Raw genomic sequence first — 17,399 nt, 5'->3', positions numbered from 1 at the left:
ATACAAAGTCAGTGTTTCTCATCTTTCCAGTGAGTGTTGGGGGAAATGTGTCTTCCTTGTTGAGTTCCGAGTTCTGTAACTTTATGTGCTGCATAAAGAAGTTTTACAGCTGGGCACAATGGCTCACGCCTATAATCCCAGCACTTTGGGAGGCTGAGGCGGGTGGATCATCTGAGGTCAGGAGTTCAAGATCAGTCTGGCCAACCAGGTGAAACCGTCTCTACTAAAAATACAAAAATTAGCCAGGCATGGTGGCGGGTGCTTGGAATCCCAGCTACTTAGGAGGCTGAAGCAGGAGAATCGCTTGAAACTGGTAGGCTGAGGTTGCAGTGAGCCAAGATCGTGCCATTGCACTCCAGCCTGGGTGACAAGAGCAAAATTCCATCTCAGGGAAAAAGAAAACAGTTTCCCTCAGTGACCGACTGACTCCATGTATGATGGTGGGGCCATAAGATTGTAATGGAGCTGAAAAATTTCTGTTACTTCATGAGTAACAGAAGCCATTTAATGTAGCACAATTACTTTTTAAAAATAAAAATATTTTCATAAATTTAATGCAGCCTAACTGTACTGTATTTGTAAAGTTTATGGTAGTGTGGTCATGTCCTAGACCTTCACATTCACCCACCACTAGCTCACTGACTTACCCAGAGCAACTGCCAGTCCCACCAGCTCCTCTCACAGTGCATGCCCTAGACAGGTGGACTTCTTGTTGTTGTTTTTGAGACGGAGTCTCGCTCTGTCGCCCAGGCTGGAGTGCAGTGGTGCGATCTCGGCTCACGGCAAGCTCTGCCTCCCGAGTTCATGCCATTCTTCTGCCTCAGCCTCCCAAGTTACTGGGACCACAGGCATCCGCCACCACATCCGGCTAATTTTTTGTATTTTTTAGTAGAGACGGGGTTTCACTGTGTTAGCCAGGCTGCTCTCAAACACCTGACCTCGTGATCTGCCCACCTCAGCCTCCCAAAGTGCTGGGATTACAGGTGTGAGCCACCGCACCTGGCCTAAAAATCTTTTATACTGAATTTTTACTGTACCTTTCCTATGTTTAGATGCACAAATACTTTGCATTGTGTTACAGTTGCCTATAGTACATAGTACAGTCTATATATTGTACATATACATATACATGTGACTACATGCTGTGCAGGTTTTTCCAGCCAAGGAGTGATGGGCTGTCCCAGAGAGCCAAGGTGTGGAGGCGGCCATTCCATGTAGGTTTGTGTAGGTGCACGCTGCGATGTTTACACAATGATGACATCACCGAATGGCACATTTCTCAGAATGTTTCTGTCCTTAAGCAATGCATGGCTGTTTGTCTTTAAATCAGACTTCCTAATCATATGATTGAAATTCTCTTTGGCCTTTTTTTTCTTCTTCATCTGTCAGTTTGAGAGTTCTGTTACACAAACAGCGTTCCCACTCAACTGACCCTTATTTCTTGTTCCGTAGAGGTGAACGGTCTCAACTCTTTTAACTGAGTCATTTAGTTTTTAGCTCCATATTTAGCCATGAGGTGTGTTGATTGCTCCCTCTTGATTGTCGATTGCCGCCTACGCCTTATTGACAGAGCGCCGGCTCACCGTGGATGAAGATTCTGCTCCCGTACCCCCCAAGTCAGCTCCCATGCATGTCCTACTCCCGCCTTCCCGGAGAGTGTGTGTCCTGATTTTACTGGGTTACCATTGTTACAGCTGAGCCCCCACACTCAAAGCCAGATCACGGGCTCCACAATACAGCGGACCCCCACACTCGCAGCCAGATCACGGGCTCCACAATGGCTGTTCCTTGTCAGCATACCCTTTTTGAGTTAAAAATGTTACTTTGTTTGTTTGCTTAATGTCTACACGCTTATCCCTGAGTCAGCACCGTGCGTTCTCTTAATGTCTACACGCTTATCCCTGAGTCAGCACCGTGCGTTCTGCCGGTATCTAAAACTCAGCTTGGGCACTCCTGAATTCCACCTGCAGAACTCTTTCAGAGCTACTTGGTCTGCTCTGTTGAGACCAAGGAGTAGAGCTGCCATCCTGAGACTCCCTCCCCACTGCCCCCGCTTCTCCTGGAACTCCTGAAGTGACCTTTTGTTTTCTGATCTCCCTTTCTTTTTCTTCTTTTTTGTGAGATGGAGTCTCGCTCTGTCGCCCAGGCTGGAGTGCAGGGGCACGATCTCGGCTCACTGCAAGCTCCGCCTCCCGGGTTCACGCCTTTCTCCTGCCTCAGCCTCCGGAGTAGCTGGGACTACAGGCGCCGCCACCTCGCCTGGCTAGTTTTTTGTATTTTTTAGTAGAGATGGGGTTTCACCGTGTTAGCCAGGATGGTCTCGATCTCCTGACCTCGTGATCCACCCACCTCGGCCTCCCAAAGTGCTGGGATTACAGGCTTGAGCCACCGCGCCCGGCCCTGATCTCCCTTTCTTTTTCCTCCTATCTCTTGCTCTGTTTTCTGGGGAGGTTTCCTCGTTGTTGACGTCCAGCAGTTGTGTGAAACATTTTGTTTTGCTGTTGAACTCTTAACTCCATGAGCCCCTTTGTCTTCCATGCACCTCGTTCTTGGCGTCCTGTTCTCGTTTCATTCATGGACACAGCAATTTCTCTACCTCCCCAAGGACATTAATGGTAGGCTTTAGTTTTCTTCTTCCTCCACCATATCTGTATTCCTTCCAAGTTGCTTTTTTTTTTGAGTTGGGAGTCTCGCTTTGTTGCCCAGACTGGAGTACAATGGCATGATCTCAGCTCACTGCAACCTCCACCTCCCAGGTTCAAGCAATTCTCCTGCCTCAGCCTCCCGAGTAGCTGGGATCACAGGCATGTGACACCATGTCCGGCTAATTTTTGTATTTATAGTAAAGATGGGGTTTCACCATGTTGGCCAGGCAGGTCTCCAACTCCTGACCTCAAGTGATCTGCCCACCTCAGCCTTCCCAGAGTGTTGGGATTACATGGGTGAGCCACTGCGCCCGACCTTTTTTTTTTCCCCCCTTTTTTTTTTTGAGACAGTCTCACTCTTGTCAGCCAGGCTGGAGTGCAGTGGCATGATCTCGACTCACTGCAACCTCTGCCTCCCAGATTCAAGTGATTCTCCTTCCTCAGCCTCCTAAGTAGCTGGAATTACAGGCTTGTGCCACCATGCCTGGCTAAATTTTATATTTTTAGTAGAGACGGGGTTTCACCATGTTGGCCAGGCTGTTCTCAAACTCCTGACCTCAGGTGATCCGCCCGCCCCAGCCTCCCAGAATGCTGGGATTACAGGCGTGGGCCACCATGCCCCACCCCAAGTTGCTTTTAATTTTATGTTTGTTTGTTTGTTTTGGTTCTGGATTGCATCTTATAGGCCGCCTTTAGATATCTGGGGTCCCTCAGACCACCCCCAGCCAGGTTCACTAGGAGGCCTCATAGGACGTGGCAGGAGCTGACACAGAGCACGGTCAACACAGGGCAGGGCGCGGGGCAGAGTCTGGAGGAAACAGGTGCGAGCTTCCAGCATCCTTTCCACGTGCAGCCCACGGGACACGCTCCGTTGCTCAGCATTATGTTGACATGAGTGAAATGTCCCAACCAGGGAAACCCTTCAGAACCTCAGCGCCAAGGGCCATTCCAGGGCTGGTCTCACAGCAGCCTTTGCCTGGTTCTTGCTCCCAGTGTCCGGGCACAGCTGAGGCCCAGACTCTTGTGTCACCCTCTGCCGGGGGAGGGAGGCACAGTTGCCTCGGTACGGGGAGCTGGTGGTGGAAGCTGGGGAGTGACTGCTGCTGCCTTGTTGGTGTCCATAATGTTTGCTTGCCGTATACCTGTCACTCAGCTGTGTCTCATGTATTTCTTCTTTTTTTTTTTTTTTTTTTTGAGACAGAGTCTCGCTCTTGTTGTCCAGGCTGGACAGTGGTGCGATCTCAGCTCACGGCAACCTCCGCCTCCCAGGTTCAAGCGATTCTCTTGCCTCAGCCTCCTGAGTAGCTGGGATTACAGGCACGTGCCACCATGCTGGGCTAATTTAATATTTTTTAGTAAAGATGGGGTTTCTCCAGTCTCCATGGTGGTCAGACTGGTCTTGAACTCCCGACCTTAGATGATCTGCCCAGCTCAGCCTCCCAAAGTGCTAGGATTATAGGTGCGAGCCACTGCACCCGACGATCTTATGTATTTTTAATGGCTTTTTAAATATATAATGCAGTGCTGAGCGCAGTGGCTCACGCCTGTAATCCCAGCTCTTTGGGAGGCCAACGTGGGCATATCACCTGAGGTCAGGAATTTGAGACCAGCCTGGACAATGTGGTGAAACTCCGTCTCTACTAAGAATACAAAACAATTAGCCAGGCGTGGTGGCGGGCGCCTGTAATCCCAATTACTTAGGAGGCTGAGGCACGAGAACTGCTTGAACCTGGGAGGCAGAGGTTGTGGTGAGCTGAGATCACACCACTGCACTCCAGCCTGGCGACAGAGTGAGACTCTGTTATCGAAAACAAAAAAAGAAAAAGAAAGATATTCACATACTATTCAAATCACTCCAAGTGTGCAATTCTGTGGGTTTTAGTATATTCATAGCACTGTGTACCCATCATTACAATTAATTTTAGAACATTTATCTTTTGTGGCACAATCACAACTCACTGCAGCCTCAGCCCCCCTAGACTCAGGTGATCCTCCCACCTCAGCCTCCTCAGTAGCTGGGACTACAAATGCACACCACCACAACTGGCTAATTTTTTCATTTGTTTGTTTTTGATTTGGGGTTTTTTTTTGTTTTTTTTTTAAGAGAGGGTCTCGTTCCATCACCTAGGCTGGAATACAGTAGCAAGATCTTGGCTCACTGCAACCTCCGCCTCGCAGGCTCGAGCGATCCTCCCACCTCACCCTCCCTAGTAGCTGGGGCCACAGGCGTGCACCACCACGCCCAGCTTTTTTTTTTTTTTTTGTATTTTTAGTAGAGATGGGCTCTTGCCACCTTGCCCAGGCAGGTCTTGAACTCCTGAACTCAAGCAATATACCCACTTGGGCCTCCCAAAATGCGGGGATTACAGGCATGAGCCACCACACACGGCTAATTGATTTGTATATTTTGTAGCGACAAGGTTTTGCCATGTTGCCCAGGCTGGTCTCGAACTCCTGGACTTAAGCAGTCCTGCCTTGGCCTCCCAGAGTGCTGGACTTACAGGCGTGAGCCACAACCCCTGGCTAGAACATGTTTTATACCCCAGAAAGATACCTGGTACCTTTTAATTGTCAGCCCCAACTTCCATCTCCCCCAACCCCTGGCTGCTACTCATCTACCTTCTCTGCGGATTGCCTGTCCTGTCCTGAGCATGTCCTAGAACTGGGGCCGTAGACTGTCACTTAGTGTAAGGTTTCCAGGGTGTATCCAACTTGGAGCATGCCTCAGGCCTCACTCCTTTGCATGGCTGAATTATTCCATTGATGATGTGCTGTATTTTGTTCATCCATTCCTCATTGATGGGCAAGTTCGTTGTTACTGAATCTTGGCTGTTAAGAAGAATACTGTGCCTCGCATGGTGGCTCACGCCTGTAATCCCAACACTTTGTGGGGCTGAGGCAGGAGATCGCTTGAGCCCAGGAGTTCAAGACCAGCCTGGGCAACATAGCAAAACCTGTTTCTACAAAAAATGCAAAAAGTAACCAGGCTTGGGGATGCATGCCTGTAGTCCCAGCTACTGGAGAGGGTGAGGTGGGAGAATCACTTGAGCCTGGGAGCCGGAGGTTGCAGTGAGCAGTGATCATGCCACTGCACTCCAGCCTGGGTGACAGAGTGAGACCCTGTCTCAAAATAAATACATGAAATAATGCTGAATTGCCTCTGAAACACATTTTCAAGCAAACCTGCTGTTCTCAGCCTTCATCCACAGCCACTCACAGAGACGCTCAGGCCATGCCACGGAGCTTTTGTGGCATAAGGCAGGCTGTTCGCCTGTCCCCGCTGCTGCATTCAGCCTCGCCCTTCCTGGGTCGGCTGTGTCAGTTCCCCGTGTGCGTCTGATTTCCAGCCCCTTGCGTTCTGTGGCTGTATGCCACCTCTCCTCTCTCTCCTGTGGATTCACGCTGTGGACAGCATTTCTTCACTGCCATTCCGGTAGGGGGCCGTGCAGGAGCCACCGCGCCGTCCTCGCCCAGGAGGCCTCACCTCAGAGCTCTGTGCCGGGTTGCTTGCTGGGTGACAAGATTTTCATCTACATTTTATCTTTTTTTAAATTTTTTTACTTTTTATTTTATTACTACTTTTTTTTAGACAGAGCTTTGCACTGTCGCCCAGGCTGGAGTGCAGCAGCGCGATCTCGGCTCACTGCAGCCTCCACCTCCTGGGCTCAAGCGATTCTCCCACATCACCCTCCCAAGTAGCTGAGACTACAGGCGTGCAGGACCACTCCCAGCTAATTTTTTGTATTTTTAATAGAGATGGGGGTCTCACTTTGTTGCTCAGGCTGGTCTCAAACTCATGGCCTCAAGTGATCGACCTGCCTCGGCTTCCCAAAGTGCTGTGGTTATAAGTGTGAGCCATCATGCCTGGCCAGTTTTTCCTTTTAAGAACATGATATTTGGGTTATTGTTTCTCTGTAGTGTGAGGTAGCAGGTCCCATTTTCCCTTTTTTCCCCATACAGATGTCCTGAGGCCCTTGTTAAGCACTGTGGCCCTGCTGACTGCTGTTTGGGGCATTTCCCCTCCTTGGCTGTCAGGATTGATGCTGCCGGCCATAGCCTCAGACCTGGTGTCTGCACGTGGATGCAGAGGCACCCGGTTGTTCCCCCTCGCTCTGGAGGACTGGGCTGGAACCCCTTGAAGAGAGCGAGGCTTGTACTGGGGAAGTGAGGCCTTGCCTTAGCTTCTCCGTGGCATCTGGGGAATCAGGCTGGGATGGGACGTGTGAGTGTCTTTACTGTTTGTGTGGGTGTTGGTGGGCATGGCCCAGACTGCAGGCCCCACAGAGGGTGGCAGTGCCTTCGTGAGCTGTGGACTGAGTGTGGTGGAACCTGTGGGCTGCCGAGGGTCCCGGGCCGGCTTGCCCCGGGGACAGCTTGTCGCTCATGTCCAGTGACTGAGCAGTGGTGGCAGACCCCAGGGGAGAACTGAGCGTGTTTGAAGAGACTCATGTGACTCTTTGGGGGAGGGCCTGCGGGATCCCCAGGCTCCTACTGACCTGCACCTTCCCTGAGCTGTGTGTGTCTGTGCTTTATAACTTCAGGGCCCCGTGCGGTCTGTGCAGCATGTGCCTTGCAGCAGCCCTGAAAAGAGGCAGGTCCAGGCCCAGGCCCCATTTTACAGTGAGGCTCAGAGAGGCCCCCGGCCTGGCAGAGCCTCCCCAGCTTCCTGCCTTATGTGGGTGGCTGTGGACCTAACTTCGCAGCTGGGGCTGCCCCTGGCGACCTGTGATGTGAGCTTGAGCATCTTTTCACGTCATTGCCAGGCCATCCTCCAGCGAGGTGCCTGTTCAGGTCTGGTGACCATCTTCCACTGTGCCTTTTCTGGCTTTATATAATTTGTTCTTTATTTATTTATTTTTTTTTTTGTCAGAGTTCTTTATATAATTTGAATAAAGCTCTTTGTTAGCTAAATGTGTTGCAAATAGCTTTTTCAGTTTGCGATTATCTTTTGAGTTTTACAAATTGTTTTTGAAGAACAGAGGTTCTGGATTTTATGTGGTTCAGTTTGCCAGTCTCTTCCTTTATGGATTCTGTTTTTAATGTGTCCTAGTTAAGCAGTCTTTCCTTACTAACAGGTCAAAATATGTATTCTGAATTTTTCTGGAAGTTTCACAGTTCAACCTAAAATCTTTCCTTTAGATCATTAGTCCACCTGGGGTTGAGTTGGTGTGTATAGTGTGTGGTGCTGTCCCCTCTCCTTGTTCTCAGATGAGAGCCGGCTGCCCTGCACCCTGCCTGAAGAGCCTGGCTCCCCGTTCACCGACGCCCCCGCCCCCCGAGCCCCTCAGCATCCTTTATCAGAGGTCTGCTTCTGACTCTCTCTCTGGTTCCAGGTGGTCTGTTTGTCAGTCCCTATGCCAGTATCACGCTGTCTTCATTATCATGGCCTCTACTTTTTAAAAACCATCTCTGGCCGGGCGCAATGGCTCACGCCTGTAATCCCAGCACTTTGGGAGGCCAAAGTGGGCGGATCACGAGGTCAGGAGATCGAGACCATCCGGGCTGATATGGTGAAACCCCGTCTCTACTAAAAATACAAAAAAATCAGCTGGGCGTGGTGGCAGGCACCTGTAGTCCCAGCTGCTGGGGAGGCTGAGGCAGGAGAATGGCATGAACCTGGGAGGCGGAGCTTGCAGTGAGCCGAGATCGCGCCACTGCACTCCAGCCTGGGAGACAGAGTGAGACTCCATCTCAAAAAAATAATAAATAAAAATAAAAATCATCTCTATTGAGGTATACTTTATATGGAATAAATGCATACACTTCAAGTGTGCAGTTTGATACATTTGGACAAGCATATATAATCTTGTAATGCTGCCCCAGTCAAGACTGAGAACAGTCCCAGCACCCTAGAAAGGCCCTGTGCTCCACAGGCGGCCCCTGCTGCCCTCTCACAGCCCCCAGCCCGGTTTCTGCCACTGCAGACCGAGCAGCTCTGCGTGTCCTAGTGCCCATTATCATCATTTAAGCAGCTCTGTGTGTCTAGTGCCCATTGTCATCATTCGAGCAGTTCAGTGTGTCCTAGCGCTCCTCCTCATCAGCCGAGCAGCTCTGCGTGTCCTAGCGCTGCTCCTCATCAGCCGAGCAGCTCTGCGTGTCCTAGCGCTGCTCCTCATCAGCCGAGCAGCCCTGCGTGTCCTAGCGCTGCTCCTCATCAGCAGAGCCACAGCACAGGCACTTACTTGTTTCCGGTCTGCTTCCCTCACTGAAGCGCTCTCGAGATGGATGCGCTCTGCTGCATGTGCCGTGTCTGCTTGTTGCTGTGTGGTCCACCAGTGAGTGTGTCGGTTTTGTTTATCCTTCCTATTGATGGATGTTTATTTGATTTGTTTCCAGTTCCGGGCTATGATGAATGAAGCTGTAAGCATGTGTAGACCTAACTTTGTGTGGACACGTTTTTTTTTTTTTTCTCTTGGGTGCGTACCTGGGATTGGAACTGCTGGTTCTGTGGTAAGCACCAATCTCTTCCAGAGTGGCTGTCCCCCTTGACACCCCAGCAAGGTTGTCCCACAGCCTTGCCAAGGGTTGGCCTTTGAGTTTTATCCTGGCCACTACAAGGTGGTGTTTCATTGTGATATTTGCACTTCCCTGCTGAGTAACGATGCTGATCATCTTTTTGTTGTACTTATTTGCCACTTGTATTTTTTGTTTTGTGAAATGAACGTTCAGATCTTTTGCCCATTTGTTTGAGTGTGTGTGTTATTCCTGAGTTGTAAGAGTCTGTTGTTTGTTCTGGGTGTAAGTCCTTTATCAGGTGCACTTGCCAACAACATATTCCTATCCTGTGCTTTGCCTTTCTGTTTCCTAGACAGTTCCTTTTGAAGAACCAAATGTTTTTATGGTTTTGTTTTGTTTTGTTTTTTGAGACAGTTTGCTCTTGTTGCCCAGGCTGGAGTGCAATGACGTGATTTTGGCCCACTGCAACCTCCACCTCCCAGGTTGAAGCAATTATCCTGCCTCAGCCTCCCAAGTAGCTGGGATTACAGGCGCCCACCACTATGGCCAGCTAATTTTTTGTATTTTTAGTAAAGGCAGGGTTTCACCATGTTGGCCAGGCTGGTCTCGACCTGACGTCAGGTGGTCCACTCTCCTCAGTCTCCCAAGCACTGGGATTACAGACGTGAACCACCAGTCTAGAACCAAATGTTTTAATTCTGTTACCAAATGCCCAGTCTAGAACCAAATGCCCAGTCTAGAACCAAATGTTTTAATTCTGTTACCATTTCTTCTTCTCTAGTTAGTGCTTTTTGTGTCCTGTCTTAACATTTTTCACCTAGCCCAGGCAGTAAAGATTTTCACCTGCATTTTCTTCAACAAATTTCATAATTTTACTTTAAGATACATGCTATTTGGAATTACTATTTCTAGGTGGTATGAGGTAGTAGTCACGTTTTTTCCTCATACAGATACCTCGTTTCCAGCACCATTTGTTGAAAAGAGAACCCTTAACTTACTGAAGTATGCGGTGCTTTTGTCGAAAGTCAGCTCATTTCGTGTGTGTGGTGCTTCCCCAGGACTCTCTTCTGTCCCACTCTTCTCTATTTCAGTCTTTTTTTGGGGAGGGGGGGGGACGGAGTCTCGCTCTGTCACCCAGGCTGGAGTGCAGTGGCACGATCTCAGCTCCCTGCAAGCTCCGCCTCCTGGGTTTACGCCATTTTCCTGCCTCAGCCTCCCGAGTAGCCGGGACTACAGGCACCCGCCACCACACCCAGCTAATTTTTTGTATTTTTAGTAGAGACGGGGTTTCACCGTGTTAGCCAGGATGGTCTCAATCTCCTGACCTCGTGATCCGCCCACCTCGGCCTCCCAAAGTGCTGGGATTACAGGCCTGAGCCACTGCTCCCGGCCTCTGTTTCAGTCTTTATACTGTTACCATGCTGTCTTGATCACTAGCTTTTTTTTTTTTTTTTTGAGACGGAGTCTCGCTCTGTCGCGGCCCAGGCTGGAGCGCAGTGGCCAGATCTCAGCTCACTGCAAGCTCCGCCTCCCGGGTTTACGCCATTCTCCTGCCTCAGCCTCCCGAGTAGCTGGGACTACAGGCGCCCGCCACCACGCCCGGCTAGTTTTTTGTATTTTTTTTAGTAGAGACGGTGTTTCATTGTGTTAGCCAGGATGGTCTTGATCTCTTGACCTCGTGATCCGCCCGCCTCGGCCTCCCAAAGTGCTGGGATTACAGGCTTGAGCCACCGCGCCCGGCCGATCACTAGCTTTATATTGAATCAGGTGATAGAAGTTCCCCAACTGTTCTTCTTTTTCTTTTTTCCAAAATTGTTTTGGCTATCCTAGGACCGTTTGCATTTCCATATGAATTTCAGAATCAGCTTGTCAGTTTCTAGAAAAATTTTCATTGGAATTACTTGACTTTCTAAATTAATTTGGGAAGAAGTGCCATCTTAGGCAAACCAAGTCTTCCAATCCAGTGCCATGGTAAAGTGCTCCATTTATTTAGATCAGTCTCATCCTACATTTTCTTGTAGTTTTCAACGTATTGGTTTTGCACACATTTTGTTAAATTTATTACTAAGTATTTTGTGGTTTGGGATGCTATTATAAATGATTTTTTAATTTTCCGGTTATTTGTTGCAAGTATATAGAAGTACAATTGGCTGTTGTATATTGATCTTGTATCATGTGACTTTGTTAAATTCATTCATTTCTGTAGTTTGTTTCTTTCTTTTCCTGCTTTTCCTTCCCTCCCTCCCTCCCTCCCTCCCTTCCTTTCTTTCTCTCCTTTTTTCTTTTTTCTTTCAATAAAGACAAGGTCTTCTGTGTTGCCCAGGCTGGAGTACTGCGGCTATTCTCTAGTGATTTTTTTCTTTTTGTTTTTCTTTCTTTTTTTGAAATGGAGTTTCTCTCTTGTTGCCCAGGCTGGAGTGCAGTGCAACCTCCGCCTCCTGGGTTCAAGCGATTCTCCTGTCTCCGCTTCCTGAGTACCTGGGATTACAGGCATGTGCCACCACATCGGGCTAATTTTGTAGTTTTTTTTTTTTTTTCTTTGAACAGAGTTATTTAGAGATATGATACTTATTTTCCAAATATTTGAGAATTTTTTAAATAGATTCTATTGCTCAGGATTTTTAATTCAATTCTATAAAGCCCAGACAACATACCCTCTCTCTAATATTTTAGTCTGTTAAAAAATGTTGGAGACGCCGGATGCGGTGGCTCACAACTATAATCCCAGCACTTTGGGAGGCCGAGGTGGGCGGATCACAAGGTCAGGAGATCGAGACCTTCCTGGCTAACATGGTGAAACCACGTCTTTACTAAAAATACAAAAAAATTAGCCGGGTGTGGTGGCGGGCGCCTGTAGTCCCAGCTGCTCGGGAGGCTGAGGCAGGAGAATGGTGTAAACCCGGGAGGCGGAGCTTGCAGTGAGCCGAGATAGCGCCACTGCACACTCCAGCCTGGGCAAAGGGCAAAACTCCATATCAAAAAAAAAAAAAAAAAGGGTGGAGACTTATTTTATGCCCTAGTATATGGCCTAACTTCGTGAATATTTCATGTACACTTAACGAATGTAGCATTCAGTAGTATAAAAGCCCCCTCCATGGCCGGGCGTGGTGGCTCAAGCCTGTAATCCCAGCACTTTGGGAGGCCGAGATGGGCGGATCACGAGGTCAGGAGATTGAGACCATCCTGGCTAACACGGTGAAACCCCGTCTCTACAAAAAAATACAAAAAACCAGCCGGGCGAGGTGGCGGGTGTCTATAGCCCCAGCCACTCGGGAGGCTGAGGCAGGAGAATGGCATAAACCCGGGAGGCGGAGCTTGCAGTGAGCTGAGATCCGGCCACTGCACTCCAGCCTGGGTGACAGAGCGAGACTCTGTCTCAAAAAAAAAAAAAAAAAAGCCCCCTCCACAAGCTGGAAACCCTGGGATGCCAGTGTCATGGCTCAGTCCAAGTCCAAAGGCTTCAGAACCAGGGAAACCAATGGTGTCACTCTCAGTCCTGGGCCAAAGGCCTCAGATCCCTGAAGAGTGAGGAGGTGCTGGTGACATCTGGGAGTCCAAAGGTTGGGGAGCCTGGAGTTGTCCAAGGACAGGGGAGGAAGAGTGTATCCTAGCTCCAGCAAACAGATGGATGTATTTGCCTTGTCTTTGTTTTTATTTTCTCTGGGCCCCCAGCCTATTGGATGGTGCCCACCCTCATGGAGGGCAGATCTTCCTCACCTGGTCAGTCACCTCTGGAAACATCCTTTCAGACATACTCAAAATAATCCTTTACCAGGTTTCTAGGTGTTCCTTAATCTGGTCAATTTGACACCTAAAATTGACCATTACACCCACACCCATCCCTGGCTGCTTTCAAGTTTCTATTGTCTTGCCTTTGATTATCAGCCAAAGTTTTGCTGTGATAGAATTAGAATTTGTGGCTTGATATATTTTGTTAGACACAGAAAATTGGCCATCATCTGTTCAAATATTGCTCATGTTCCATTTTCTTTCCTGTCTCCTTCTGGGTCTCTGGTTACACATGTGTTCAGTCTTTTGCAATTTTCAATGTGTCCCTTATGCTTTCATCCATAGTTTCCATTATTCTCTAGGCTTCAATGTGGATATTTCCTGCTGATCATTTTCCAGTTTACTAATCCTTTCTTCATCTGTGTCTAATCTGCTGTTTATTTCATTATTGGGGCCTTAATTTGAGTGATTGTTTTTCAGTTACAGAATTTCTATTTTAATCTTTTTGATAAATTCTGTCGGCAGAAATTCTCCATATTCTGATAACTCCAATATTGGCATCCCCTGGGTGAGGGTGGGGGAGGTGTCTGTTTCCTGTTTTTTCTTTTGATCTTATCTCCATAAGGAGTTTTTCTTTTTTTCTTGGATTCTAGACATTATGTGTGAAAAATTGTAGAGATGACTTGAGGCTTCATTTGATGTTATCCTCACCAAAGAGTAGTTCTGTGCTTCTGCCTGTCAGTCATGGATGGACAGCTCGTGTTCAGAAGAGACTGAGCTGGTTTGAAACTGGACTACCAGCCTGTTTCTGGTTAACCCTTACTCCTGGGATGGGACCCTTCAGGGTGCCCACCCAAAGCTGGGGTGCTTTCCTGGGCCTCTCCTTTTTTTCATTTTTTCTTTTTTAGAAACGGAGTCTTGCTCTGTTGCCCAGGCTGAGGTGCAGTGGCGCAATCTCAGCTCACTGCAACCTCCACCTCCCAGGTTCAAGCAATTATCCTGCCTCAGCTTCCCGAGTATCTGGGACTCCAGGCGCATGCCACCACGCCCGGCTGGGCCTCTCCTCCTAGACGGACACCGAATTCCAGTGTTTGTCCCTCCAGCTCCGTGAGTCCCAGAAGGCCTCACTCAGCTTCTCAGCCTCTTAGCTACCACATCCCTCTTAGCCTCCACCCCTTGAACCTCTCGACTTCCAGGCAGCAAAAGCATCAGGGCCAGTTGCTCCAAATTGGGTTTCACCTCCACACTTCCTTTTCTCTGGGGTGGGTCCTTGCTGACTTGGTGGTTCTCTGACACCTTTAAAGAAACTTCTTAAAATCTGGGTTATCTGCGAGGGGGTTGGTCAGTTACAGAGTCGTCAGCCATGGCCAAAAGCAGAACTCCATTTCATCCACTTCTGGTGCCCCCCACCTGACCCCCCCCACATCTGGGACACTAGAGAGTGCGTGCCCATCGGAGAACTGTCTTTTGACAGTGAGCACTCACAATCTGCTGGCAAACGTTCCAGGCATACAGGGCTGACTCATTCGGGACTTAGCTGCCATAGGCTTGGATTCTTGTTGGAAACAGCTGCTATAATTTATTCTGATGAATTGCTGTTCCAAAGATGGTGTTTCTGAGCTTTCTAAGAACACACTGGACATCAGTTCTAGTTACAGTGAAAGTGGGAGGCAGTGGAGAAGGGAAGCATTGGAAGCTCAGTGGTTGTCTGATCAGGTATATAATTTGTAGAGACCAAAAAAAGGTGACTTCTCCCATCCAAATACTAACCAGGCCCAACTCTCCTTAGCTTCCCAGGTCAGACGAGATCGGGTGCGTTCAGGGTGGTATGGCCGGCGACAAAAAAAGGTGACTTCTAAATAAACAGTCCCTGTGTTCAGCTGGTGGTTTTCTGGAGACAGCTGAGGGGCACCTGGATTGTGACGTGCCCAGGGGCCCTGGGCTGTGTCTGTCGTCCCCTGGCGAGGACACTGCCTGGCTCACAGCCCGTGACAAGTGCATGGCATGCGATGGGCACACGGGCGTTGATTGAATCTTTTGAAATAAAACTAAGGTATTTTTGTTTCATTCTCCTGCTCAGATTACCCGGAAGTTCAGGCTGAATTCTGAAGGCAAACTTGAACAGACAGTCTCCATGGCAACCACCACACAGCCAATGACCCAGCATCTTCATGTCACCTACAAGAAGGTGACCCCGTAACCTAGAGCTTCTGGAGCCCTCAGGAGGGCCTGGCTACTGTGTCTCAACGGTTCGGCTCCTCGGCATACAGTCCCTGCAGCAGAAGTGGGTGTGGCCGGGAGCCTCTGCGGGCTCGAGTGTCGTCCAGATGTTTCTGTACTGGCATAGAAAAACCAAATAAAAGGCCTTTATTTTTATGGCTGAGGATTTTGAATATTATCACTTGTGTAGGATGTACATTTTTTTTATCTGCTGCTGTTTGTTTTCCAAAGTCTTCCCTAAGAAATCAAGAAGGAGGCTGGGTGTGGTGGCTCATGCCTGTAATCCCAGTACTATAGGAGACCAAGGCGGGTGGATTATCTGAGATCAGGAGTTCAAGACCAGCCTGGCCAACAGGGTGAAACCCCATCTCTACTTAAAATACAAAACATTAGTCGGGCGTGGTGGCACGCGCCCGTAATCCCACCTACTTGGGAGGCTGAGGCAGGAGAATCGCTTGAACCCAGGAGGTGGAGGTTGCAGAGAGCCAAGATTGCACCACTGCACTCCAGCCTGGGAGACACGAGCGAGACTCTGAAAAAAAAAAAGTAAAAGAGAAATTAAGAAGGGATGAATCTCTTTCCTTTTCTTTCTTCTGGCAGTTTTGACAAGATCTAAAATATTTGTAAATCTTCTGCTGTAGAGTTGGCCGGGCGCAGTGGCTCACGCCTGTGATCCCAGCACTTTGGGAGGCCAAGGCAAGCAAATGGCTTGAAGCCAGGAGTTTGAGACCAGCCTGGGCAACATGGCAAAACCCGATCCCTACAAAAAAAAAACACAAATATTAGCCGAGCGTGGTGGTCCATGCCTGTGGTCCCAGCTACTCAAGGCTGAGGTGGGAGGATCCCTGGAGCCTGGGAGGTGGAGGTTGCAGTGAACCAAGATCATACCACAGAACTCCAACTTGGGCGACAGAGCAAGACCCTGTCTCCAAAAAAAAAAGATGGCAGTCATTTTTTCATTACTTTTAAAGAGCCAAGTCTACATTTTTTTACAGATGGAGCATTCCCAAGAGGCTAGCTGTGATTTCAACATCATCATGTAAGTTTTAGTTTGTAACTCTGTAATACAGCTTTCGTTTTTGTGGGGTTTTTTTTCACTATGAAAGTTCCCAAACATACACTAAACCCTTGTACCTGTCACCCAGCTTCAGTACCTCCCAGCATTTTGCCCACAGCAGTTCCATTTTTCCTCCTCACTTCTGCTGGAATACATGGAAGCAAATTCCAGACATACTGTCACTTGCACCTAAATCCTTTGGTATGCATTTCAAAACAACCAAAGCCATTTTCTTTCTCTCAACTCCTCACCATATCAGAAATCTCGCCAGGCACATGGAGATGAGGCTACACGGGTGTTGGGAAGCAGAGTCAGAAGAGGTAGCACTCAGGCTCCGCGGAGTTAACATCCAGGGTGGCAACCGCAGGTACTACCTCCAGGGCTTGGGGACAAAATGTGTTACCAGGGTGGGGTTTCAGGGACCTCAGAGCTTAGAGGAGGTGCTTGGTTCTCGCAAGATGGGCAGGAGGGCCTGGGACGGTATTCCAAGGGCCAAGGGGGTGCCAGGGGACCTGGAGGCTGGGCTCCGAGCTGTCTCTACTCCCAGAGTAATGCTGAAATAACCTGGGAATACCAGGAAGCTCCCAGCCGCACCTCCTGCATCCCAGGCTCCTGCACGCCCAGCCAGAAGGGAGTGTGGGAGGGCAGCACCCAGGGCAGAGCACAGACAAGCCAATAGACAAGACGTCAGTAACTGATGGCACAAATGCATAAGAATTCTGTAACGTTCTCCAACACTCAGTCCTATTCGCATTTCCCTGACTGCCTGAGGAATATCCCCATACAATTGGATCATCAAAGCTTTATTCACGTTTGTGTTTGGCTACAGAGTCTTTTAGGATCCTTTTGATCCTAAAAGTCCTCCTCTTCCCTCCCCTGTACCCTTGACTTGTTGGTGAAGCTGGTCACTTGTCCTCGAAGGTGTCCCCAGTCTGGACTCAGCATCATCCTTGTAGTGTTTAACTTGTACCTCTGTCCCCTCTATATCCTGTCATCTGGAAGTTGGATCTAAAGTTGTGGCTGGAATCACACCTGGGCGATGTCAGTTCCTTGTGTCACAGCCCATGAGGAGCCTCATGTCTGATTGTCTCACTTTGTTGAAGCCAGCATTAAGAAGCTCAGATGGCGACAGCCTGACCCCTTTATCGTCAGTTTCCCATCAACTGATCCCCTGACAGTTTTGCCACCTGTGGGTGACCATTGCTAGAACCAGAACCTCCACTGGGACTGCAGATGTTTGTCTTCTGTCTCTCATTAGAAGGACATTTAGTGGCTGGAATTCTCTCAGACCT

The 17,399-nt window shown here is 48.9% G+C and overlaps 1 protein-coding gene across 2 annotated transcripts in view; it reads left to right on the top strand.

The window, feature by feature from the left end:
* The window catches only part of THAP4 (THAP domain containing 4), a 48,543-nt gene extending 33,315 nt beyond the window's left edge, over positions 1-15,228 (top strand). For both annotated transcript variants that reach the window (XM_023195081.2, XM_023195082.1), the window contains one exon: positions 14,911-15,228. In XM_023195081.2, the coding sequence (XP_023050849.1) occupies positions 14,911-15,030 (120 nt within the window). In that variant the 3' untranslated portion in view covers positions 15,031-15,228. The remainder of the gene's footprint in view (positions 1-14,910) is intronic.
* The last annotated feature ends 2,171 nt before the right edge of the window (positions 15,229-17,399 follow it).

Source organism: Piliocolobus tephrosceles, chromosome 11 (assembly GCF_002776525.5).
Source record: "Piliocolobus tephrosceles isolate RC106 chromosome 11, ASM277652v3, whole genome shotgun sequence".
Taxonomy (NCBI): Eukaryota; Metazoa; Chordata; class Mammalia; order Primates; family Cercopithecidae; genus Piliocolobus; species Piliocolobus tephrosceles.
This window is presented reverse-complemented; position numbering and strand designations above follow the sequence as displayed.